General features: G+C 37.9%; 1 protein-coding gene across 2 annotated transcripts; it reads right to left on the reverse strand.

The window, feature by feature from the left end:
* Window positions 1–4,308: 4,308 nt before the first annotated feature.
* On the reverse strand, window positions 4,309–24,936 carry LOC146480003 (ribonuclease P protein subunit p29-like). Of its 2 annotated transcripts, none has more exons than XM_085110100.1 (7): window positions 24,879–24,936; window positions 21,066–21,127; window positions 17,650–17,855; window positions 15,060–15,134; window positions 13,664–13,725; window positions 12,686–12,787; window positions 4,309–6,006 (listed from the first exon to the last, which is right to left on the reverse strand). In XM_085110100.1, exons 1-7 carry the CDS (start codon window positions 24,910–24,912, stop codon window positions 5,870–5,872), a joined length of 678 nt encoding a protein of 225 aa, XP_084966226.1. In that variant the 5' UTR covers window positions 24,913–24,936; the 3' UTR covers window positions 4,309–5,869. The 2 variants fall into 2 exon arrangements, with proteins under 2 accessions (XP_084966226.1, XP_084966225.1); XM_085110099.1 differs by having other exon boundaries at window positions 17,650–17,864.
* Window positions 24,937–25,367: the final 431 nt, after the last annotated feature.

Raw genomic sequence — 25,367 nt, forward strand, 5'->3', positions numbered from 1 at the left:
TCGGAGCAAACATCAAAACAAGCCAATGATGACGTCACTTGTGTCACAATCGGATGTCTTGGACATTTCCGTTGGCTCTCGTATCCGTCGGCTTCAAAAATTCCGTAATTATCAAACCCTGGCGTAGTTACACGTGTGCAAATCACATAAAACTCTAAAACTGACATTCAAGCACATTTATTGGGTCCTGGAGGTAGAAATTACAGGATATTTCCATTCCAGAAGACTTCACAATTCACCTAATCAAAAAACAACACACGCTAACGAACACAATGGGGATTAATCATTCAAGGAATGTGAGGAATGTTGGGCACATTCAGTCGGCAGCATGGCTAATCGAACAGGAGTCAAATTAGTTTACAAAATAACTTCGCGTCTAGTGGCCAAACATACCAAAACTACTTGGGAGAAAGTGTTTCAAGTGCTGGGTGCAGTTAAAAAAATCAGCAAAGCTTTGCTTGCTTTTATAGTGTAGCTTCCGACTAGCTGTATCTGAGAATTAGAAACGACTGGAAGTGGTTTTTCTCGCCCTGAAATCATGGAGATAAACTCATGATTGCTCATTTACTAAATACCATAGACATAAGGTTTAAATATTGTTTGCAGAACTTCACTAAAATCAATTCAGTAGAAAGGATGGCTTTGCACTGAGAGAGGCCAATGGAAAAATTGCACTGTCTTTAAGGTTACCGTAGGTTTACACACATTACACACAAACGAAAAGAATCGAAAACTAGGAAAGCCTAGGAACCTGGGCAAGGAAAAACACACAATATTTTACAGTGGCACGAAAATGTCAATGTGTAAATATACTGGACAAATCTAAGCAAACAAAGAGTATCCAAATTTTTTAGTCGTACTTTAAATGACTATATAAAGGGCGAATAAATTAGTTTATCAATTTGCGACATCTAAATTTGACCCCATGGACAGCTCTTTTTATAGTTCAATTCTGCTAATTATAGGGCAGTATCTGTCAGCTGATTTTATCAGTTTTGTATACGATGAGCTATAAAAGTTGGCTTTCTTTAACGAATTCTCCAAGTTTTGGCCATGAAATTGACTAGTGCGTTTTAACCTGGGGACAACAAAGGATTACTCAATGCACTGATATCTAGTAAACCGTGAAAAACGTTGGAAATAATTGTTACCATAACCAATTCATTTTGACTGCCGTTGCATTGCAAGTTAAGGCTTTTTCGTCGAATCACTTAACCTCAAACACATTGTAATTCGACAAGTATGTTAAATACCGTTTATGTCTCTTCATTCGGGTCAGATAAAACTGCTCGGAAAATGCATAAAAGAAATGGTTTACAGTAAATTAGAGAATGACTGTAATTCAACTAAGGACATTCGAGAAAGTTCCAAACAATTCTGCAGTCCGCGTTGCTAATGATGTTGGAATTCCACAGGCGCTTCCAAAAGGGAGCATGCAAAACATGCGAAAAAGCATTTGCTCTATGACGCTAATAGTTTTTGTCTGGGCTGCAGATTCTAACATGTACAGCCTCAGCGATGTCTGTAGTATCGCTTCTCCTTGCGCTATATACTTTCTACAAAAACAAATCAAATATTGAGTTCTATGCTACGAGGAGGAGTAGACAAAACGAATTTACAACAGACAATAAAAAGACTTGTAGGTGGGTGGCATCTCGGAGGAGCAAGAAAATTTACCACACGATCTCCCTTATGAGCGAATGAGCAAAAACTATGGTCAAAATATATTTTCCGCCGGAAATGATACAAAAGCGAAATTATGTGGATTCCCTGCTAGCAGAGGTCTCTGACGGCGAGACCTCTGCTAGCAGGGAATTATGTGGAAAATTTCAAACAAACAAAAAAACCGTTACATTGCGTACCCTCCGAAAGAATGGTACTGCAACGAAACACAACAGTAACAATTGGATTATCTGGTTATTTTCATTTGGACATTTTCTTTCAAGATTTTAGCTCCGGTGTGGAAATTGAAAACCAACACGGCTTCACTCCCCTTACATCTACGTCATACTCACACCATTTTGGAATGAATTGACGAATTAATTTAATAAATTAACGCTGTCCTCTGGACACGAAGTTTCCATGTCTGCGCCATGCTGGACTTGTACTTTAATAGGCTCACGTTCAGCGTCCACACTATAAGTTGCACGCCAAACCAAGCTCTGGGTGCTCCCGTGTGTATATATCATGTGCGACTTTGTTATGCCTAGAATATATCAGGTCCCAGCGTTCAAAATAGTTACAGTGGAACCTCGACAGCAAAATCATAATAAACGAATTCCTAATTTATAAATAACTTTTACTGGGACACAGAATGTTGATCGTTAAATCGGGAATATCGTTAGGTCGACGATCGTAAAATCGGGTTTCCACTGTACATCTATCACAGTTAAAGCGATCTGCTGTGTGGACGCGAAGACTAAATCTTCATAATCAATCACTTTCCATTTGAACACAAATGTAAAATTAAGCCGCCTGGATAAAGGGCAGCTCTGAAAGCATGCAATCTTTGAAAAAAGGCATCACATCTCATTCTGGTGCGCTAACACCACGCTGAACAAAGTCACAAGACCAAAAAGACCAGCGAAACCCTCAAGGCTCAGTACAAAGGACTGATAATGCATACTTTTTGTGCATTTTTGTCTATCGTCTAGATGGTGTGGACGGGTTAAACCAGACTTACACTTGTACTACTCTTTATAGCTTTAGCGTGGAGCTGCCGATACTTTTTCGCGATATGAACGATATGAACACGCTAGTGAAGATGGTGCTCAGTTTTCTTCATCAGTTGTCGTTCTGACCTCTGGAAATTGTGTTAAGCATTAGTTTACCCGCCTCGATTAGCCTTTTGCTACTTGTGGGTAGCTAAGTATATCATCTTGTCTCCGTGTGGTTGTGTTGAAAACACCTCATCCTGTCTTGGTAAAAAATATCTTGATTTGCTTTGTTTTCCACCAAATTAAAATGGAGAACGCATAAGTGTTGATGGGGACTCGAATTTTTTTTCATCGATCACTCGCGAATCAAACTAATAATTGTTTTATGCAGAATTGTGAATGTCAGTAGGCCGCGATGGCGCCGGGCACAGCAGCAGCAAGGACGTCAAACGGCACGGGTGGTGCTTGCCACAGACACGCAGACACAAACACAATTCCGGTTCGGAAATCCAAGGTTGTACAAAGACGATTAGCGGTAAAGTTGATCCACTTTTTAGCGTTGTCGGTCTTTCTCGTAGACTAATGGGCTTTTCATCTGGATTATAAACCGTGATGTCAAATCAAACTATTACCCCTACATTCCAGCTGGGTGGTTTGATGTATGTACTAACCACGGAAAGATAACGAGAAACCAAAAAACGCCTACACTGAATCAGATTTCCCTCAAGAAAGGAAAAACCCATCTATTTCCTTGTGCATAGCCCAAGGGTACGATCCAGTTTAAAAGGTCCTTAAAACTAAGTAAAACTGATCGGTGATTGTCAAGAAACAAGAGACAAAATGCAAACAGTCGATCAGAATGAATATACTAAATATCATATATTTGAACTGCAGATAAATTAAATAATTAAAGGGGAAGTATCACGAAAATTTGATGTCATTTCAAAACCCCAAAATGTTTGTCTGACAACAGAAACAAACACATAATGTCTAGTTTTGTCATAAATTATAAATTATCACCCCAGTGCAATAAAACTGTCGATTAGTGCCTCTACCCAAAGACAGAGTAGGTCGGAATGGATTGAAACTTAAAAAATGTTAGGCTAATGTTTTTCAAGTTTTCGTATTTTTGTTTCCAAAATGGGCTAGAACAGAGTACGAGTTGTTCCTGTCAAGAATTGAGTTGATTTCTCTCCTCTCGTTGTTGTAGAATTATTTTGTAGCAAAGTGAAGATCTTATTTCACCATTTTTAACAAAAGAGGTAAAAAAAACCCATGATACGTCCCCTTTAACGTGGGAGGCCATCGCCATTTAAGCAGTTGAGAAAAGAAACCAGAAAAAAAACTCTGCCGGAAGTTGCGCGCATAACTTGGATGTTCCGCCGTATTTTTTTAACCTTTCATGAATCCGCAATTCAAATATATACAGTGTTTCATATATTTCACATTCATTTATTCACCTTCCACGGGTATTTTACGAACTCAGAAAATGACCACCTTCCACTGAATGGCTTGATAGCTCGGCTGGTAGAGCACGTACCGATATCTTTAACGCTTCGAACGCTCCAGATCAGGCGAAAACGAAACAGCCCCCTTGCATTCGGGCAAACGGCAGACGCCAGTGGTGAAAAATGGCGGGAAAATCATGATCTCCAAGATTACTAGTTGTGTGTTTATTGCGTTGGCCATGTTTTATCTGCCCATCAGTACTAGAGGTTTCTAAAATCTGCCTTGTACAAGACATAGACAGTCCTGTTGCGATTCAAAGATAGTTGACATGACTGGCATGAGTCATTGAATTCTATTCATGTTTTCAGTTTAATAGAGTGTTTTCATTCACGTGACTACTGGTCATATTAGTTTACTGAAACAAAAGAAAGTATTTGCATAAAAATAGAGTTCAATTCTCAGAGGTTTAGTTTGGGACACCAACATGGCCGTTGTGACGTCACGTGAAAACACTCTATAGTTTATTCATACCTTGTAAATATTTTAAGAAACTGTTTCTCCGCTAAACTACAAGGTGGGTAGTATATACTTTCTTTCAACAGTTAATAAATAGACACTTATCTGATATCGTTTCCGTATTTTTGTCAGAGGTTTTAATAAATAGCCTCACTTTCCTGCGATTTTCACGTTAAATGATTGCGTGATCTTCAAGTTAAACTTGATTCGTTTTTCCGCCATTGATAATTGAAAGCTTAGCACAGGAACTTGCAGACTTCACAAACTCGCTTTTTTTAAATAAAAAATAGATCACTTAAAGCACGATTGATAAGTTTTGATTGAATGTTGATCATTTCATTCATCGCAAATACAGCCTTTGCGGAAGCTCCCGGGAAGTCAAACACGGTCGATATTTATTTCTTCTGACCGTGGACGGCAAGCAATTAATTTTACGCTCTTTCAACACGTTTCGTTCGCCTGTTTTCTGGTCTCTAGAGAATTTTCTAGCAACAGTTTGAGATTGAATCTTTTTGGTGCAAAAGATGTCCCCACACAATCTCCACTTACAGAACATTGGCTAATTCCCGAGACTCATCCCAGTGCACGCGCGATTATCGGTGACCGCAACCCGTAATGATGACACTTGCATGTCTCCTCTGGCTGCTATGTACGGAATCTTGCTTGCATTCCACACTTCAATAAAATAAACAATTTCTGTATTGTGTGGCCTGTTGGAACAGGCGAAGGAAGTACGGAATAAAGTGGCCAAGACAGGCAGTCTGCTGTTGTTGTTTCGCTATTGGTTTCCTTCGCACATCAACCGTCCCATCCTTCCCCATAATCTGAAAGCATTGCGGTTTCAAAAATCATTTGTTGTTTGTCATTTTCCTCCGAGGTTGATCGCCAGGGGCAAATGATACATTTAAATCTCTCCATCATGACAAAAAGCGGTTTTCCAAATGACTCTCGTGAAATTTATAACCGAAGTAATAAACCAAACCGAAATCAACCAATCAGAACTCAGCAGCCGTACTCAAACCCTCACAACAGTTCACAACGGGCGCCAAGCGCGGGAACAGTTGCAACATTAACACAAATGCTAGCACTATTGGCTCTTCTCCAGACTGACGCTTTTGATTGCTGAGAACACGTTTAAATACCTCAGCGTTGTAAGAGCTCTAAAACACAGGATATTTCGCTATTAATAGTGGAGTGTACCATGCCACAGCGTTGAGCACACAGACATCCATGCCTCAACTGACTCTTCACAAGTCCGTTGTTGGCTTCCGCTTGAATTTTCTGGCAGACCGTTCACTTGAACGGTAACGAAATTGATTTCCATGAACAGTAAACACGAATCCTCCCAGTTCAAACGTAAACACACTGTTGGCTTTAGGTATCACTGCAATACAAAACAACACTACATTAGATTGGCGGTGTGCATTGCGACAAATATAAATAGCAACGATTATTAAAAAATTGGTCATTGGATAAACCAGTTCTAGAGTTTTGATTGGCTTAGCGGTAATGGGATATGAGCCATTATTAAAAGCTGGATCAATGGGTGGATCATGCATCCAATCCCAGAGTTCTGACTGGCTTAGCGGCTCTTATACCATGCCCAACAAACAGCGGCCATTAAATCGTCTTCTTTCATGGTATTCGTTCTCGGGCTCGATGATTCCAAATCAAACTTGGTGTTCGCTTGTATGTTGTGCCAGGTGAACCCTAGCTACAATTGCTTTAGTGGGAAGCAACCGACTGAACATCTCTTCGTTTTTTTTTCTCAACCAGTCAGGCTCAAAAAAAATCGTGGGTTATCGTGTTTTCCCGCGTTAGGCATGTCACTGGTCGATAGTTTTCCCGCGTGTGCCATGTCACTGGCCGATACGATAGTTTTCCCGCGCTTGGTACCGACTGCATTTTTTTGCCACAAGTTGTGATTAGCTCACTTGGTCACGCATTTAGCGTGACAGAAACGTCTGCTTTTGGTTTTGTAACAGTGGCCAGAAAAATTCTCAAACTATCCTTTACAATGTTGTAATTTGTTAGAATAAGGCATTATAAGGCAGCGCACTGTGTTACAGGCCTACCAAACTGCTGATTGCTAGAGCCATCACGTAATGTTGTTGCCTGTGCTTCGTTGAAAACAGATTAACATACAAGAACCAAATGAAGAACGGTAAACTAAGCGAACAAAATTCCGAAGGCAAGACGCCGACCGGTGCAAAGTGACAACAGGAACATTTTTATTAAACAGCTGAAGGATTTCGACATCACCTAAAATAGCACCACCTTGCCCTGAGATCTAAAAATAAGAGAGCATTTGGATAGTTTCCAGTGAATTTGACAATTTTCTTTTGCTGTAAGTACAATATAAAGGCTTAAATATTTTCAATCAAAACATCGACCACAAACCCTTAGATAACGTTTGTTTTTTAGAGCCTGATAAGATGACAAACAAGACTGTTTTCTTAAAAAGCCACCCGGAAAAACGATATGACGTCAATGAATCGGCCGTGGGAAAAATATGTCGTTCGAGTCAAGAATGCCGGAAATTATACACATTTCTACAAACACAAAAACGTGACTTTTTTAGAAGCGGAACTGAAGCAAGACGCTGGGCTCAGTTCGTGCAACTTTTCTGGCAATTTTGTGACAGTACAAGCTGCTTAGCCAACACATTATATGGTGATTTGCTGCGCGGTGTAGTTAAACCCTGATGCACACAGCCACAGACAACATTTCGTCTATTATCTATGTGCCAAATTCACACAAGTAAAACTCAATGAAAGGTCTTTAAGGTTTTGTGTGTAAGTAATGTTGTTCTTTTGAAGACGTGTTAGGTTTAAAGAAACAAAACCCAAATGTTGAATGCAGCTTGCTACCATACTCGCTGAAACTCAACCAATTGTATCTGACACAACATGAGTGAGTGACCAAATTGAATTAAGTTTGCGATGAGCTGGCGTAAAAAAACTCATGACCACAGCTCAGCTGCCAAATGATACAGATTCCTCCGCATGGCAAAATGGCATGCTGTATATGAACACTTTCCTAAAATATACTCTTTTAGAAAACTAAATTCCGAGAAAGGCAAAAGAGTATTTTGTCCCTGGATTAATGAAAGACACGCATTGTAGAATACTCCGTTAGGCTTTGTGTGCGGTACATTGCACTTAAGTACGTAACGACCTTTTTCAGTCTAAAGGCTAACCAAACAATTCAGTTTGAAATAAACCGGAATAAATGTTCTGGGCGTCAACACCATTTCTCATGTGTGTATACGCATGATTCGTTCCTCGCAGGATTTTCCATGAGGAAAAAAAGACCTTATGGAAGACCATTGCAGCTGTTGTGGAGTCACTTCACTGTTTTTCACCATAAACACTTGAAAGCACATTTAACACATAAGTATCCCCCTACCCGGCGAGTAACTTTTCTTTCACTAAGAGTATTAGGTCATTCACTTTTTTGGATAAAACTGACTCTCAAGTGGCATTAAGGTCCGTGCACTTATGCAATTAAGAAGCTTTAGACAAGATTTAAAATAACTCTCAAATGCTTATCCAAAATCGGACTGTTGACGCCATTTCTAAAATTACACCCTGTTGTAACTTTACAATCACTAGGCTAACAGTTTGCTCCGCGCCGCACTGATTTTGATTGGTTATTTAAACCAGTTAACTCGGCAATTCAACCAAGTCGATAAATAACAACATTACACGACTAGTTTGACGTCAATCTTTGGACAAAAATGACGTTGAGTGTTTGAGGTGGAAAAATAAGAACCGACTCTGTAATCTCTTCAAAAAAGAACTGCGGCTAAACAGATGGTGATTAAAATAATAAGATGAATACATTGTAAAAGCTGTAATTATCCCTCTTAAAATAGACGCCAGGATACCGGTCTGAATGGGATTAAGAAAAGACAATGCAACCTGGGAATTGACCAACCTATTGACAAACCCGACAAAAGGAAAGCCGAGTTCTCCCAACAAGAGTCGAACCTATAACCTTTCGATTACTAGTGCGAAATTTGGAGAATATTCTGAGTAGTATACCTGTGTCACTGACTGAAAAATACATCTACATTTATTCACCAGGCTTACAGTGCGGACACTCGAACCGTGAACGGTCAGGACATTTTTTCGCCTTTTTTTCAAATGCTGTCCAATCAAGAACTCCCTTGAAAACAACGAATCCGACCTTTTTTTAGCAACATCGAATCAGAAAAAAGATGTAAAGTTCATGGCGAGTGATAAATTTTCTTTTGTCTGTTTATATTGCAGAGAAAAAAGTCGAAAAAAGGCTTAGCCGTTCACGGTTCGAGTGTCCACACTGCAAAACATAGCATCACATTTCAAAATGTTAGAAAGACGTTAATCAGTTAGCGACAAAAGCCGGCAAATAACCGCATTAACCTCCCAACAAGACTGGCCGACGGAGCACATGACGCTCCACACACAGGCCGAATGATCTAACCACTGAGCCACACTGCGGCTCAGTCTTGCGAGCAACAATTTCGGACGTAAGGCGGCGCCGGTTACTTGCAACTTGTTTCGCGACAGTCCGTGCAATTTTTCTCGCATTGGCTTCCTCAGACAAGTTACAAGAAGTAACATATCTTGCAACAGCTAACACCGTTGCCCCACTAGCTACTGCACAGGCTGCAGAAAGGAGAACCGACTTCTGCTTCTGTGCAACTTGTGCGCAATTTGTAAATACGACTGAGTTGAGTATAGAGAAAACAATATACTTCTTTGCCTTTTTTGAAGAACTAGCTTCCTAAAGAGAGTGAAACTTACACAAACTTGCCTCTAAAAGGTTCCAATGTTTCGACTCTTGAAGATCTCAAATCATTGAACACGAGCCTATTAATTCAAACTTTCAGGGCAACCGAAATTCGTTTGTAAATGGAAATCTTGTGCTAAATATCGAAGCCCAGATTAGTGATTTCTTTTCTGGTTAATGAAACAATCAAACAGTCCCATCAGAAAGTTTTAATGGCAGACTAAGCCACTTCAGTTTCCTCAACCCAGCTGTATCACCTTGAACGTGATTTTACCTTGAACTTCATGTGCAACCTGTCTCTTTTTAAAGAAATCAAAACCTTCTTTTTAATGTACACATCTGCTACTTTCAGGAAATTGTTTTCCCCTGATATTGGAGTGGATTGCTGTTTAAGTTTTCTCTCGATTTCAGTAAACCTGAGCACGAGAACTGTTTTCTCTGATACGCTTTCCGTGATCAATATCAGACTAGAACGAAACACTTCTTGTTCCCAAAAACAGTTTCCTAACTTAACACAATTGATCAGAAGGCTTGGTTTGTAAAACGTAATATTCTTTGACAGAGTTAAGGTGCACAGGAAAAAAAAAACGAATCACGCAACCTAAAATTTTCAGAATTCTGGGGCCTGGAGAAGTAATTTAGAAATCGTGCTCTTAAATCCAAAATACCTTGCAAGACTTTAAAATTGTTTCTTCGCACAGAAGCTTTTAAACCTGTCTTACTTAAAGGTGACTGGCATAACTCTAAAGAGGTCAAAAGACACTTTTTTTATAACATAACTAAAGTAACGTGCGATCTCTGATTGGTTACTATTTGCTCACAGGTGCGCGGGCTCACGCCGATAGTCATAAACTTAAACACGAACACGATGGTAGTTTTGTGGCGGAATTTTTCAATATCTTGAACCAAAAATCGCTAGAAACATGCAAAATTCATTCAGGTTAGCAACAAGAAAGGTCTTACAATCTTCTTGGTGACGGAAAACAACAGGATTAACATTGGTAATTGAACTGAATGGAGTGCAATTTGGTCTGAAATCATACGCGTGATTTCAAAATCAAACGAGCGCGCAAAATTGCATGACACGAAGTTCAATTACCACTTAATTACATCCATTTTGAAATCACAGAGTATCATTGTCAATATTAATATTCTATATATTCATTCGTTCATTTCCATTTTGATGGGCTAAAGAAAGGATGCGATTTAGAGCAAAAAATGGTGCAATTTGGGAATAAATTGCACCATTTTGGACCAATCAGATTCCAAGAATCACCAGTGATTTCAAAATGGATGTAATTAAGCTATAAATGCTTTTTTATCGACAACTCTTTTACGTGAAGGATTTGTATTACATGTCAGTACCTCAACTAAAAACAAATTGTGGTTCAGGTTTATCTTATACAACAAATGGCAAACGGTGAACTCAAGGTACACTATGAATTGAGTTTATAGATGCCATGGGAGGTCTGCTAAGCACTCCAGAACCTAGAGCCGCTCTCTGCGTGCATCGATGATCAAATTATTTAACGTGTGTAGATTCTTTTCTTCAGAGAAAAAGGTTTTCAATTTGGAGTTTTCGCTTCTATCACAGAAGCTTCATCAGCGAAATGAAGTGTAAAAACACGGCTTTTTATGTCACTTTTTATCACGTGATCCTTTCGGATTACGTGACAAAAGGTGATTGAAGACTGCTGTTCAGTTTTGGTTGTTTCCTTCTAATAAAGATCGCTTCTTTAACTTTGCGCTTGAAATCTCTTGGCTCTCTGTCAAGGATAGATGTCCGTTCCCATTGAACTGAGTGTCCCGTCCTGTGCAGATGATAGTCAGTGGTTCCTTACTGTGCTCAGACAGGCCTCTTCCCTAGTGGCCTGGCTGTTTCTCCGATGTAGTGTTTCTTGCAAGAGTCACATTCAATGTCATATATCACCCAAGTAGCCTTGGCACTACTAATTGCGTCCTTAGGGTGGACCACAAGGGATCGCAAGGTGATAATTATAGGGACTGTAGAAGGTATTAATCCCTTAATATAAGTTTTTTAAAATTCTTGCCAGGTGTCCCGAAAGGTTGCGGGTGTTAAGGGTTTTTGCCATGTTGGGGCTTACCGTATTTACTAGAATAAGCGTCGCGGCGCTCATTAAATTTTTCGTGACTCGAATGCGGCGCTTATTCGAGGGCGGCGTTTTTTGACAATTGAACGCGACAAAGAAATTTTTTCTTTTAATTTAACGGTATATTTTCTATTTGTACGAACATTAAACAGTAACTAACCGTAGCGTCTTTTTATTGTCACCATTCGTCTCTTTGAGCACTTTTCAATTGCTTTACCAGTGGTGTCTTCACAACAGAACTACGTATTGCAAGAATTTTGGAGAGAGAACTTAATGGGCGAGTGGCGAAATATAATCACTTTAACCTGAAGAACATTGCTTTTGACAAAAAGAATTTTTTAATGCTGCGTTAGACTTGCTTTGTAGTGGTTTTTTTAGTATACTGCATTCCTCGAATAAGCGCCGCATCGGGGCCGCGGCGCTTATTCGGGGGCAGCGCTTATTAACGTTTTTGTTCCAAATAAGGTGTTTATTCGAGGGCAGCGCTTAATCGGGGGCGGCGCTTATTCGGGGGCAGCGCTTAATCGGGGTCGGTGCTTATTCGAGGGCGGCGCTTAATCGGGGTCGGTGCTTATTCGGGGGCAGCGCTTAATCGGGGTCGGTGCTTATTCGAGTCCCTGTGGGTCTTGTTGGGAATCTCAAGGGCCCACCTTGCATAGCCATAAAAACCGCGTAGAGCCTCTTTGACATGCTGTCGTTCTTTCTCTTTATCACTCCCCTCGGAGACCAGTTAATCGGCACGATTCAACAAATACGTACAACTGATCGTTTGTGAGTAATCAGTATGGTGGTTCGACTGAAAACTTAAATACTGATCCGTGTGGGTCTGCTTTCGATAGACTGTCGTCTTGATGCCACCATCATCCTTGATATGAATGCATATCATGCATATATGATCTACCAGCGGTGATGAAAAGCCGTGTTTTTACACTTCATTTCGCTGAAGAAGCTTTTGTGATAAAAGCGAAAGCTCGGATTCGAAAACGCTAATTTACATTTACATTACTAACATATATAAAAACCCATCAAAGGTTTCACTTCTCGGGATACTATTTCCGCAGGGGGAACCATCAGCCCATAGCACCTCGACAGCAACACTCTATTGTGTAATGGTGCAAGCGGCGCCTTTAGGAAATAGTATTTAAGGCGTCTTGTAATGGTAGAAATGATACTCACTTTTGAGTTTATCGTCTTTCGTGATGATCTTGAAGGCATTCTTTGTTTCCTGGAGCAAGATGCCACTAGCTCCTATGTATGATGGACACTTCGATCGACTCACTGTGATGAACAAAAAGTAAGCTTGTATTAAAAAAAAAAAAAAAAAGGCTGGCTGTTGTGGGTCTATCCGGCCTTAATTCCCCACAGGGATCATCGCCGTATTTCTCTATACAATAATAATTTAACACGAAACAAAACAAAACAAAACAAAAAACAAAAATTCCAGAGCTCGGTGCATAACCAAGTTATAGTGCTTTTTAGGTCTCTTTGTTGTTGTTGTTGTTGTTGTTTTTGTTGTTGTTTTAACTCAGATTCGCCAGATTGTTTTGCATGTGGCCCTGAGTCCCTTGAGGAAACCTTACCCGAATTTTTTAAATCCGTTGTTTTGCGCTTCGGTAAGCAATAAAATCAATGACTATGAGCAAGACTTCTATTTTATCACAAAACAAAGCGCAAAGTTAGGGATAAAACATTGGGGCAACGTTTCCTGAAGGAATTCAGGAAAGCACTGTAGGTCGGTTATGCCCCAAGCCATTCAATTGACAAAAATAAAGTCAACAAACTACACTGTCAATCAGTCATAAAAGGAACGATTGGGTGGAAACTTGTTTAAGCCAAGCCCCGATTAACGTTAATCTAAGATTTCCATGCATTCAAAAACCGACAAAAAACCCTCATGTATGAATTGACTACACTATAAGGAGTTTCTCTCCCAATCTCCTGCCTACACGGTCCCCCTCATCATTGGATTGTAATGCAAGAAGTGGAGAGAGCTTAACGAATGATGCAAAAAACCAATGATCTAAGAATTCCTTAACTTGAAATACAAATTTCTCAAAGCAACACGTAAAAACATTCATTTTTGGTAAAACTGATAGAAAATGTAGCTTTCCTTTATGCCATTAGTAATGCATAATGATTCGTTAGTAAACTCACCACTGAGAATGCAGCCATGGTAGTCAGCCCGCAGAAGTTTGGGATACACAGCTTTAAGGTTACTGATCACAGAAAAACAAAATAATCATAAAGATCCAGGGAAAGCAGCTACAAGATGCAGCTCATAAAACTTTCCTTTTAAACATGCAACTTAAACAAGAAGAGAATTTTATATAAGCATTGAAGATTTTGGTAGCCTGATAGCTTTTAAAATTTTATTCAACTGATCATCTTGAAAATGACTGCAACTTAAATGAAAAGAAAAACACATCACAAAACCGCAATCCACTAACAATTCACAAACGTTCCTTGCTTGCAAGACAGTTGTGCAACTCAAGCTTTTAGAAGTCAAAAGTGACTAACACGCCCTTGTAAGATGTTTGAAAATACGCCAATCACAATAAAGCTCAAAATCCCACACAAGAGAGTAAGGTAACATGAGGAAACCTATAAATAACGTCTTTCCAGGCTTTCAGTTGAAATAATTTTATTATTTTAAAGAAAAACTAATGCTATACAACATCATCATCGTCATTATTATTAAATGTACGTTTTTATTGAAAATCATTATTTTACTTAACACTAAATGTGATAAGTCAATTTTTCTCACTGTACCACCTTACAGCTTCCCAATAAATACCTCTGCTGTTTGCCTCTCGTGACCACCTATAGGCGAATCTTTGTTTACACTTTTTCCCTCTTTAACATATGCCTATCACTATCGGATGACGCAATCTCTGAATATTGAAAGGCCATAACAGTTTCAGTTTTCTCTGAAAATTTGAGCCCATTACATCGAATGGTTTCGACAAAATTCTCTTCTAAAAGTTCGAAATTTTACAAAGAATGTATGGCTCATTAACTTTTTTGCCACCCAGCAATTTTGCAGTTTTTGATGGCCGATATTTCCTTCAATATTTCTTACAAAGAGCTGAAAATTGCACAAATTGCTCATCTTAATCAGCTCTTTCAACTTTTGCATTTTGTTCATATATACGGCCACGGCTTCTATGAGTTAAGTTGTATGCTAATGAGGAAAAATGTAACCAATGACGTCAGCAAGGATTCAGCTATTAGTTGAATTGGGTCTCCTTGCTGGTTTTTTTTGCAACTTAATTTAAATTAAATTATTGTCTTATTTGAAATTTCTTTGTGTGGCAAAATAATTAAAAAAAAAATTACATGTAATGAGAAAGTCAAAGCTGTTCAAATACTGCATTCAACATCCAATGATCCATCCCACCAGTGTGTCCTTGTCCATGTAGCTCCACAGGTAAAAAAAAAACTAACCTTTCGGGCTTCCCCTGAATTTTCCATACTAACATAAAAAAGTGTTGTGAAACCACAGCTGATGCACTAATCATACAAACAGATAAAACAAATTTTGTAAACATACCTGTTGGGTTGTAAATTTAACATGCTCTGCATGTAGTCTTGCCATAACTTGTGAAGAGGAAGATACATGTCATACCTAATAAACAAACATGTATCGGCTAAGACATCAAATTTAAATTTTCTGTGAGTTGTGAATCGTAATTTCATTTGAGCTTTCCTTTCTTCTTCTTCTTCTTTCTTCTTTTTTTTTTTTTTTTTTTTTGGGGGGGGGGGGGGAGGTTTGACCATCTGCAGCTATAAGGTAACTTCTATTTGTGGTCTTTCAGTTTTCCACAATAATTTTTTTCCTGTTTTGTCTACCATTTCCCCCATCCACTACTTCAAAGTTCCACAAACAACAAATCTGAAATGGGCGAATAGCAAGGTTAGAGCTTTAGGTGTTTGGTTCTGCATTAATTATGAAGAAAGTAAGCAGTTAAATTATGAAGAGAAAGTTCATAAGGTAGGGGAAATTTTAAATGATTGGGAAAACAAGAGATTAACCTTGATCGGTAAAATTGCAGTTATCAAGGCTCTTGCTGCGTCACAACTTGTTTAGGTGATGTCGTCAACTACGTCATGCTCAAAATCATTGAAAGAGACAAATGACCTTCTTTTCAAATTCCTTTGAGATTACAAGGGCGACAAAATTAAGCGGACTGAAATGATAGCAGTTTACCAAGATGGTAGTCAAAGAATGTTAGACATAATGGAATTTAATAAGGCTTTAAAAATCTCATTGATACTTAAATATCTTTCAAATGACTCTAAATCTAAATGGAAGCGCTTTTTCGATTTTCACTTGTCTAAGGTAGGCGGAAAGTTGGTAACTTGTCACCAAAAGATGCCCGAAATCTCAATATAAAAGATGCTTTCACCCAAGAACTTGTTGAGTTGTGGGCAGACTTAAACTATAAGGATTCCTTTGCCTCCCTAGCTGAATTTAGTGCTGGCTATATTTGGAATAACTCGTTGATCAGAATTGCACGCAAGAGTATCTTCTATAAACAATGGGTTGATGCTGGGTTGCTGAAAATCACTGATTTGATGACAAGTAATTCAAGGCTTATAACCTACAGCTCTTTTAAAGACAATTTTTGCCTTCCTGTTTCCTTCCTCGAATTCTGTGGAGTAACTTCGGCAATCAGGAGTGCTATGAGTTCTTTAAAATTGACATCGCTAGATAAAAAAAATTCCAGAAAATGTACTTCACATACTAAACTTGACAAATAAACCAAGTCAGGCAGCCTACAAAATCCTCATCAATAAAAAATGTACTCGCCCTGAAAGGACCCAAAGAAATGGTTAAGGGACTGTGAAATTGAAAATGTGGAGAATTTGGACTGGGAGTCAATATTATTTATCTACTGCCTAGGTTATGTACAGTTAGTACGAAACTAAGGAACTTCCAGTTCAAATTTCTCCATAGGAGAATCGCTACAAATTCATTTTTGTATAAAATTAAACTTTCGGAAACAAATCTCTGCTGCTTCTGTCAAACAGCACAGGAAACATTGCTTTATCTTTTCTGGAAGTGCCCGATCACACAGGCCTTTTGGAATAGTGTTGAACTATTTTTCGTCTCCGCTGATTTAATTCCAGCCTCACAAGTTTTAATGTTATGCCATTGTTTAGGTCTTAAAGGAGATAAAAACGCCTCTTTATTGAATGATTGTTTACTTCTTGGCAGAAGAACGTTAAACCATCGTTAATTGAATATCTTAATCAAGTTAGATGTAATTTAAAAATAGAAAAACATGTTTCTATTGTTACAGGAACACAAAACACTTTCCAGCAAAAGTGGCACCAAATACCTCAGTCATTATAACTCCTTAATCTTTCCTTTAAACAACCCATAAAATAGACGATTATACTTGAATAATTTGAAGGTTCTCCTTCAATAAAAAATCATAATAATTATAATAATAATAATAATAATAATAATAATAATAATAATAATAATAATAATTAACCCTACATTTCCTGGCCCTTTATTTTCTTTTTCGTTGATGTTTCACTTTTGGTGTAACTTTTTTTTCTTATTCTTATTAAGTAATAGCGTATCTGTTAGTGCTGTTTCTCTTAGTTTTGTCTTTATTATATTAGTAGTGTAACGTTTAGTAGAACTGTGGTGAAAAAGGTACATGTAAACTGTCGGATGTTACCTAAAGTACTGTTATTCTTTGTAATTAATCTAACTTTTAAGTTAGATTAATTACAAAGAATAACAGTACTTTAGTTTAGTTTGGTTTAACTATTAAAATACTTTCTAACATAGTCCTCTATTGGCATGTTAATATTGTACTGTATTGTAAGTATTGTCAATGTAAGGAAAGTATTGTATAATAAAATTATAAAAAAAAAAAAAATTAAAAAAAAGGTGTCATGTGCAAACATTCTCAAGAGAATTGCCAAAGGTGTTAGTTTAAAATAAACTTTATTGGATGATTAAAGGCAAAATCAGTCATCACACACTTAACCAAAAAATACAAGGGCATATCTATACAATATAAAGGAAAGAAATGCCATTATTTCTCTTATTTTTTTCCTGTACAGAATTCTGTGCATTTATAAAGATTCATTTTGAAACTGTACATGCTTCTTCAACCAACCTTTGATTTGCAGATGAAATATTGTAAATCCCTTGCATCTTTTTCTCCCTTGCAGACATTTCTTTTCTCTTTGGCTTCTTGCTTGGTTTTTCTGTGTGTAAAACTTCCAACATGACTGGTTTGTATCGTAGCTTATAGTCCAACTCTTTGGTGTTATTTTTCACAACATTGTCCAAGAATGAAGTCACAAAGTTTTTAGCCGAGCACTGTAAGGGCTAAAAAAGATAAAACATTCATTTAGCTAAATTAGTTTATTTTCTACAACTTGAAATTTCCAAGTCAGAATAACAATAACTGAGAAACTGAAGGAAGAGTTGCATCCCCTAGTATCAAATAACCCTGGCAGGAAAATGCACGGTTTAAATAATGAAATAAAATACAGCAAGAAGAATCTGAAGAATTCTTTCATTAGGTTGTGACAGGATTCAATCTCCTGTCCACTACTAAGGATAAGATGCATCTCTGCACTGGAGATTATAAGTAATTCAAATGCATTTTTCATGAAAATTCAAAATAAAATTGCCACCAAGTAAAAGAGGTCATACCTCAGTCAGTAAAGAACATGTATAAACATTTCTTAATGTTGTTAAACAATTTCAATAACTTAAAGGTATCAAGTTTGTCCAGGAAATTTGCTTTGCTTTATTCATATAATTATACACATGAAAGATTGTTATAAAAACACCAGGCCCTAGTTGTTCAAAGAGTACATAACTCTATCAAGTGGATAAATCGCTATCCAGTGGATAAAAATTAATGTACTCTAACCAATTAATACATTTTATCAGCTGGATTATTTGCTCTTTGAAAAACTGGGGCCAGAACATTAAATTTTCTGATCATTTTCTATAACTATGTTTTTATGCAATGAATCTACAAACATTTGCCAAGTCTGAAAACATTGAAAATGATTGAATGGTGAAAGAGAGCTGTCTGTGCATTTTAGGCCTTGAACTCCCAGTTGCTTCAATTTTTTCACGAAAAACCATTTTCCTCAGCTAGGCTCACCTAGCTTTCAGGACAGGCTTTGGTCCCAGTCTACCCTGGTCTGGCCAGGTTCCTGATGCAAGCAACAGTATAATCATACTTTTGTCTGTTTTAGCAGTAAACAAGAGAAATCAACCAAGTGTCAATAATTTCTTCTTTTGTGTGAATTGTTCACATTAAAGGAATGTAATAAACTATTATAATAGGTATTTTCTCAGTCGGTGACACAGGCACACTAAAAAACAAATTAAATCTGAGCTGAGCCTGTGAACTTCCTCTTTACTGGTCCAGATGCTCTACCACTGAGCTATAGGAAATTTGTGGGACCTACACTGTAGGACATTGAACTAGAAAATGAATAGCCACAACATGCCAATTAGCATCAATTAATGTTGGAGGTAGTTCTTTTTTCTCTACTCCAAGTGGCTGATACTGATTTAGCAGCAAGCAAGCAAGGAATGACAAACAGGAAGCTGCAAGCAATGACTGCAGCAAAAGGCCAAGGAAGTGAAACTTTTGTATACGCATTGTAGCCAGGCAGAAAACTTTATTAAAGAACTAGAGGACAAGGGTCAAACATCTGAAGAAAGACAGAATGTCATTCTATTTTGCTGCTGTCTTTTAGTATTAAAATTGTATTAATCTGTAGAAATCTGCCATTATTTGAACAGGATACAATGTCTACAATTAGCACATAACTATGACAATGAAAGTAGACAGTGTGCAGATAACCAGTGTCCGTAAAGTGGAATTAACAATATATGAGAGTTAGTCATTAACTGGTGTCTGTATTAAGAGGGTTAATTTTAGAGAAAATATGCAAGCTATTTGCCAGGAAAAACAAAACTGTCCTTAATATCCGGATGTAAAAATAAAGCAGGTGTCCATAGAGTAGGGTTCCACTGTACAACATTTTAGAAGTGACAATTAAAATACATGACATTTTCACAAACCTGAACAGTTTCTCTTGCCAGGAGCAGTTTCATTGAACTCAGTCAGCTTTAATTTACTGAGTCCTGAACACTTTGTTTAGTCATGCAATTGACACTCTTTTCGTTTTCACTTTCTCTCATTTCTTCTTTTGTAATATTATATTTCATAGTATTTTGTCACATATGCTTTCTTATAAAAATTTCCTCACTCAAGCATATATCAACACACTTGGGCTTCACAAGAGTTGTTGGTTGGCTATCCTTTGTTATTAAGAACTACTGTCTACATCACTGGGCAGTGAAATTTCAGAGAGTTTTGTTTGATTGGCTAAGCAGCCATGGGATATCAGTCATTACACCATGCCAAAGAAACAGCAGCCATTACATTGTCTTTGGGTCATTCTTATAAAACAAAATCCATATGGTCTAGCAATGTTCCTTGGTTGCTTTGAACAAAGAAGAATTATTCCAGCTGTGCTTGCTGAATGTGGGCTGGTTATAGCTAACTCGGTGCTACACACCTTGCTGGCTATCTATCGTCTCATATCAAACATGCATTCATGAAATAATTGTTAATTATACCATGCCTGAGTAATAGCAGCCATCAAATCTGGTAATATTCCTTCTCCACTCTGACTTAATGAATTTGAAATGATTCTAGCAAACTCTTCACTACACACGTCATTGACTATCTATCAGCTCATATCCAACATTTCCAAGTGGAATAAATGTTAAATACTGTATACTCATTGTAAGACTTCACAGAATAATAGGTTGTTAAATATTTACAAATCAGTCCTAAATGGGAGAGATGGCACCAATAAACATAATCTATACAAAAAGTACAAATTTAACAGTATTAAACAGTTAAACTTGTTGTGATGGAAAACTTTTTTCTCCTTCCACTTGTCCACTGGATGTTTGAAACTCAAATAATTTTTTGGTTGTCCAAAGGTGAAATTCACTCATCCAAAAGATTTTTAAAATAATTAATTTGTTAATTAAAAATGACCAATTTTGAAATAAAAAAGGAAAGGATCATGCAATTTCAAGAGTATTGGATTCAAGGAAAAAAACTTTATTCTTAAAAGTTAAGCCAATTTTGGTTTACCCTTAAGCTTTGAAACATTATTTCCCACACACAAACTTGGTTCATCTTATAATCTTTGAATTGACTTATTACAAGTACTTTTTGTTCACAACACCAACAACTAAGACACTTTTAAGGGTTTACTAAACAAACAGACTCAATTGCTACATTACTGTTAACACACTATTTCACATAATTGCCCGATTCATTCAAGTAGTACCTTAACCTGTCTCTTGACAAGCCATCAACAAGCTTCTCACGAGATTACCTTATTTGTTAAATTACTTCATTTTCCAAACATAGAATGTTGATCCCAGTCTCCCATAAAACAACAGTGCCAAATTTACAGAAAACTGATGGATAACTGGAAGATATTTCCTGGCATAGAAAGACTCAGATCAAAGTACCTGGAGGCCATATTGTCCCAAGTTGTGTTTGACATGTTGTGGAAGGTCAGAATACAGTGATCCTGTGTAGAAAACAACAACCATGTAAAGATTATGTAACTAATTGAACTAGCATGTAAGAATCATGAAACTAACTCTTGTTGGTGATGCAATAATAATTTTGCATCGCAAAAAAGAGTTAGCAAATCAGGGTCAACAGTGACTCAATTATTACATAACTGGTGATTTACGTATTCCCGCCGTGTTGAGAAAGTGAAAAAATACCAAGACAGGCTTTAAACAATAAAACTCATGTGGCTGTTGCATTTTTGCTGCCCCATGGAGTTTCCAAGTGTTAAAAACCCAGCTTGTTTTTTGGCAACTTATTTGCATGCCACTGTAAGAATGGTTTCTTTTGTAATGGTATGCTTGGTTTGGGTAAATACATCAGTCAATTCTAGCAGTGTCCATCCCTCTCGGTATTAGTGGGGCTTTACTTATATTATCTGTCCTGGGGGTCAGGGAATAGCCTACCTATAGGCGTTTGACAGCCTCATGATTATCAGCTCACAGCACTATCACTTCCTTTCAATATTAAGTTTATCAACAAAGATGGGCTGTCAAGATAAGGGTAATTTTAACAATTTCATTTTCAAGGTTATTTTCTGGCCTGTAATAATAATAATGGCTTTCTTTCGTTGCCAAAGATGACTGTTTTGTGTTTGAGTTGAGGCCTATCTCAAACAGGCTCTCATGTGCCATGTCTCATGTGCTTCTGAAAATTCTTGAATTGAAACTTTAGGCACTATGCAAAGGATTTTACAGAAAATAACTGAGGAATGTAGCTGTGTTAGAAAGCTTCTTGTTGTGTTTTGACATTTCCATACATTTGTCTGTATAGCGAACCACCCGTAAACTGCTACTAAAAATAGTTCACAGGAAAAAAATACAGGGAAATGTACGGAAAGTTCAGAACACGACTGGACGCTTTCTTGCACAGCTACATCCCTCCAATCTTTTTACACAGAATGCTCGCAGGGCAGGCCGTGTCTAGGTTTGGGTCGGGTATCTTTTTTTTTCCTTCTTCGTAGTCACAAATCGACACATTAATTTATGCATTAAAATATGTCCTCCCCTAGTAAGGATGTATTGTTCTGATTGTCTTCAACAGAAGCGACCCAATCAAAATCTATTATTTAGGCACATATCATGAGAAAGGGGACCCACTCATCCCTTTCTGTGTGACGTCAAATCATCATTTGATTTATTCATTAAAACTACATTAAATTCTGCCCTCTCCCAGAAGGGATCTATTGTTCTGATTGTCTTTAACAAAAACGGCCCCATCAAAATCCATTATTGGTGTGTATATCACATGGGAGGGTCTCTACCTGTGTGACGTCAAAGCAAATCATTATTTAGAAGGTTGTTTTCGTTCAATGGCGGCCACACATATGAATTTGAGACTCTGATCTGCCGTTTTGAGAAAGAAAACAAACGTTTTTCAAGTGGTAAATCGAAATAATAACTTCCAAGTAGTACTCAACAGTTTAAATGAAGGAAATTGAGAGCGAAGAAACTACGCTTTCATAAACAGATCAAATAATTCAGCGCGAAGGAAACCAGACCAGTTCAAGTGGGGGTTATGACGTTATGGCATAATAATTTCCGCTATGATTCCCAGTAACACAACAATAAAATATCTCGCAGTCTCTCTGAATAAAACCATTCAATTATTTCAATTGCGAAGGGAGGATAGTTTTTAAAAATCTGCAAAGCATACAAATTATGGGGAATACATGGGGCTACATTAAGCATTCTGTGTAAATGCCATTAGGGGGGCATCTTCTTTTCTTAAGGTTACTTCCATGTTTCGCGAGTGCCGTCAGGGAAATCTAGCAAATGCTCGCTGTTTTTGATAAAACCACGGAAAACTATATATCACTGTAAAGCTGATAAATTGAAGTTTGCGAAAATATCAATGTTTTGTTTTGTTGGATACATAAGCGCTCAGAGGCCTGCAAACTGAATACTAGCGACGAGTACTTAACTGAATTATCCACTCTCACGTAAAGGCACACAACCAAACAGAATATCAATCAGGGGATAATAGGCTAACAAAGCGCGTCAGGCTTTTTCTTTATTCCTATTGGTTTGTGAGAAAACCCATCCTAAAGCTGGACAATAGAAAATTTGTGTAGTCCCGTCAGATGTTAACATGACACCGGAAAAATATTTTGAATTTCGTGAAAGCCTGACATGCTTTGATGCATTAATATCTGATGACCATTTTGGCCAAATTTCGTTGAAATCTGGCAAATCTACAGTATCCTATTAATTTATTTGAAGATGGGGAATTCCCGCAAAAACAAAGCCGTGTTTTCGGCCTTGAAACATTTTTCCGAGTTTTCGCACCTCATTAAAATACTTGTCAACGCGCTCACGCCGCCGGCCAATGAAACACAAAGAAGCATTCCCTGGGGAGTTCTGTAAGCATTTAGTGTTACTGTAATATTGTAAAGTGATTTCTTTATGGGAAAAGTTAAGTCTGGCGCGAGAGAGCCACCGGCGAAACCAAAACAGAGAAGAAAACGGCAGATAATCGCAGAACATGAAACTGGCAGCCCTAGCGGAGTTAACACGAGGCACGCACTTCTCACTGCTATCAGTACACGAGGCTTCGCGCTGAGGTTCGCTGCTTATTTTCAGCCGGTCAACAAGGACGAAAGTGGCTGGATTTTCGCCGGCATCTTCGATTTCGGACTCCGAACTGATGTTCGACTCTCCACTATCCGATTTATCGTCCTCGAATTTCTCTGCTGCCGAGGCAGTTATAGAAAATCTGACTGGTTGTTCCAAGAACCCTTGTCGCCCTCCGCCAGCTGAAGTTTTTTGGCTTCGTCAAATGATTTTTCGACCTGCTTTGGGCCCGGTTTTTTCTTAACTGTCACCCAAGGCGACTTTTCTAGTTTCGCTTTCTTCATAACAACCTTTTACGCAATGCTTGAATCCAAAATGGAACGCTGTTTCGCAGTAAAATTTTACATACAACGCCGTGACATAAGATGAACACAATGTAGACAAAAATATGCAAATTTGCCAGTAATTCGAGATCGCGGGTAAATTCTGCCGCGTAATATCTCAACACAGTCCCGCATAAATTGGATTGGACATCTTCACTCGCTCACCGCTTTTCCTACAAAACTTTGTTTTTCAGATAGCTCACGTTATTTTTAAGATTTCTAACGGCTGTTTTCACGAAACTTTGCATCCCTTTCTTGTTTCAACAACTATCTAAAAAAATTTATTTGAGAAAAATTCGACCTTCCTTCCCTATAAGTAACCTTAAAATCCTTTTCCTAGTGCCAAAAGTTTCCAATTCGTGAGTTTTTCAGAAGCGATGTTTTATGAAAATTATTTGACATTGGTTTGCATAAAAACACTGTTATTTCAAGACGTATTGGCCTACTCGTCAAAATGGCGTCGAAAACCATGACAAGGCCTGTTCCTCTTTGTAATGTCCGGCATTTGAATGGAATCTTGAAGATTTCTCTGGAAATCTTTCCGAAAAAGACGCATTAACTAAAAAAAAACATATACTTGGGAAACAATCGTTATTTCTTAAATACCTAATGCTATAATGTAAAGAAAAATTCAAAGCTTTATACAATCAACTCTGGAATCTCGGCGATGTTCAAAACTGGCATGTAAATTTCAAAACTTCGTTAAAATTTCAAAAATACTGATCATGTGTGATATAGATTGACTGTAATTATTTTAAGGCTTTATAATACCCAAAATCTCTGAGTTACAGCTGTTTTCGAGGAAACTCACCTTCTTGAACTCTAGGAGCAACGCTGTCCGCCATATTGGATTTTCTCGACCAAGGCCTTCGCCGCAAACTTCTTTTGGCCACCCTGTTGATGTATGCTAAATAAACTGTCCTCCTGTTTTCCTGGTTTCACCTACCCTGGACCCCTGCCTGGACCCTATCATGTAACGCATACCCGGGGTAATCAATCGATAAAAATCGGTATCGCTCAAGTGATTCGGAAATCGATGAAAATCGATACATTAATTTGGCGTGTCAAATCGATATTATCGTTTTTTCATGATTTTATCGATTTATAACGGAAGTCCAACAATGTTAGAAAGACTTTCCGATTACTAGTTCGGATGTTCTACCACTGAGTTACAGGAGACTCGTGGGAGCTAAGGCCATTAAACTAGGTTCATGGGACAAACATCCTGCATACCGTTAGGATTGGAATGTCAATGTGTGGCATATATGCGCATGGAAATAATGTTGTTATTTGGCATCAA

Source organism: Pavona decussata, unplaced genomic scaffold (assembly GCF_977016875.1).
Source record: "Pavona decussata unplaced genomic scaffold, jaPavDecu1.1 SCAFFOLD_56, whole genome shotgun sequence".
Lineage (NCBI taxonomy): Eukaryota > Metazoa > Cnidaria > Anthozoa > Scleractinia > Agariciidae > Pavona > Pavona decussata.

What these genes read in the sequence shown, in the direction of transcription:
- LOC146480003 (XM_085110099.1), bottom strand. Translation starts at nt 24,912, where the DNA reads ATGGCGGACAGCGTTGCTCCTAGAGTTCAAGAAG. An exon ending in TTAAATTTACAACCCAACAG is followed by an intron (nt 13,726 to 15,059) that starts GTATGTTTACAA and finishes TTCTGTGATCAG; the next exon opens with TAACCTTAAAGCTGTGTATC. An exon ending in GAAAGACGATAAACTCAAAA is followed by an intron (nt 6,007 to 12,685) that starts GTGAGTATCATT and finishes TTTGTATTGCAG; the next exon opens with TGATACCTAAAGCCAACAGT.